Source organism: Opisthorchis viverrini, assembly GCF_000715545.1.
Source record: "Opisthorchis viverrini unplaced genomic scaffold opera_v5_347, whole genome shotgun sequence".
NCBI classification, from domain to species: Eukaryota; Metazoa; Platyhelminthes; class Trematoda; order Opisthorchiida; family Opisthorchiidae; genus Opisthorchis; species Opisthorchis viverrini.
In genome coordinates this window covers 473026-474276 of record NW_008751997.1, presented here as the reverse complement: position 1 = coordinate 474276, position 1251 = coordinate 473026, and the positions used below count along the sequence as shown (strand labels likewise).

At 43.5% G+C, this 1251-nt stretch overlaps 2 protein-coding genes across 2 annotated transcripts in view; one reads left to right on the top strand and one right to left on the bottom strand.

Moving 5' to 3' along the window:
• Nucleotides 1–1011, top strand: part of T265_10167 (hypothetical protein) — a gene marked incomplete at both ends in the record, with an annotated part of 76689 nt that extends 75678 nt beyond the window's left edge. The window contains one exon of the mRNA XM_009176458.1: nucleotides 934–1011. Coding sequence (XP_009174722.1) covers nucleotides 934–1011 — 78 coding nt within the window. The remainder of the gene's footprint in view (nucleotides 1–933) is intronic.
• Nucleotides 1–1251, bottom strand: part of T265_10168 (hypothetical protein) — a gene marked incomplete at both ends in the record, with an annotated part of 39452 nt that overhangs the window by 28175 nt on the left and 10026 nt on the right. Inside the window, one exon of the mRNA XM_009176457.1 lies at nucleotides 32–311. Coding sequence (XP_009174721.1) covers nucleotides 32–311 — 280 coding nt within the window. The remainder of the gene's footprint in view (nucleotides 1–31; nucleotides 312–1251) is intronic.

Here is a 1251-nt window from a genome sequence, read left to right as displayed (position 1 = left end):
GATGTAATATTCAAGAAGAAAAAGAACTAACCTTCACTGCTCCGAGCCAGATACCCAAATAGGCCGCGGAAGGCTGCATCAACATAAAAATCACATCACCTCGTTTCAGTCCACAGCTGATCAGATGGTTGGCCACCTTATTCGAATAGGCGTCCAGGTCTCCCAGTGTCCAAACCTGATCCTCGTGATAGATTGCTGTGGACAAACGACCATGCTTTTTGACTGTGCGTTGAAAAATCTCCGCAAAGTTCTCTTTCGTAAAGTGTTGGTGATACGTGTGGTAGAGAATCATACCAAGACATCGTAAACCTCTGATAGGTGGGGGGGGGGGTGGGGAGAACAAAGCAATTTCAATAAACGACCGACATACACTTCTCATCTTGATTCTTCACAATGATACTGGATATCAAAACAGATTTTGATAGATTCAACGAAGGTACACGGAATTTCCAGTAGGCTTCTTTCAACCAAGAGACCCAGCTTCCTAAAGGCTAATCCATACGCTTGTCATTTTGACAAATCATAAACAACTGAGATCATATGTCCTGGGTGTATTGTCACTAACTTCAGGAGACTCACCACACTAAGGCACTAAGGTAGTGATGAGCCTACCGGTGGGTGTGGCAGGTGAGCTGATCCATATAAGAGCAGGAGGCATAGAAATCGATCTTGAGTTGAAAAGAAGAATTTAACAACCAAAAAACACACTGGAACGTCAGATGAAGGAAGTCACAGGCTAGGTTTCATTCTGGAACTTGGTTAAACAAACAGAATTGGTCCCTTCACCGATGGTGATCGCTGCTCAAACTTTGAAGTGCGTCAGATATGACGACAGGGGACTACCACCTAAGAATTTAACGCAGTTGAATAACTGAGGCTGCCATTCACCGAGGATTACAGACTTGCTATTTTGCAAAAAGTTTCTATTATTAGCTGCTTGAAAAGGCCTTCGACGCGAAAACAGCGCAACGTCCGGATCAAGAACGTTTGAATGACTGTGAAACGGTATAACCATGCATGCCATAGCTGACAAAAAGGTGTAGAAGCTGTCGAGAAATACACACAGTTGCAAATCAATTTGGTTTTCACGCGAAACTCAATTGAATCTCTCGTTTATATACTGCGATATCTGGAATATTGTGCCAACTGAATCATGAGGCGGCCTGTGTGCAGCACATTCAGCTGGAGAACATCATAAACGAGAGATTCAATTGAGTCCCCCGTGAAAACCAAATTGGTTTGCAGATGAGT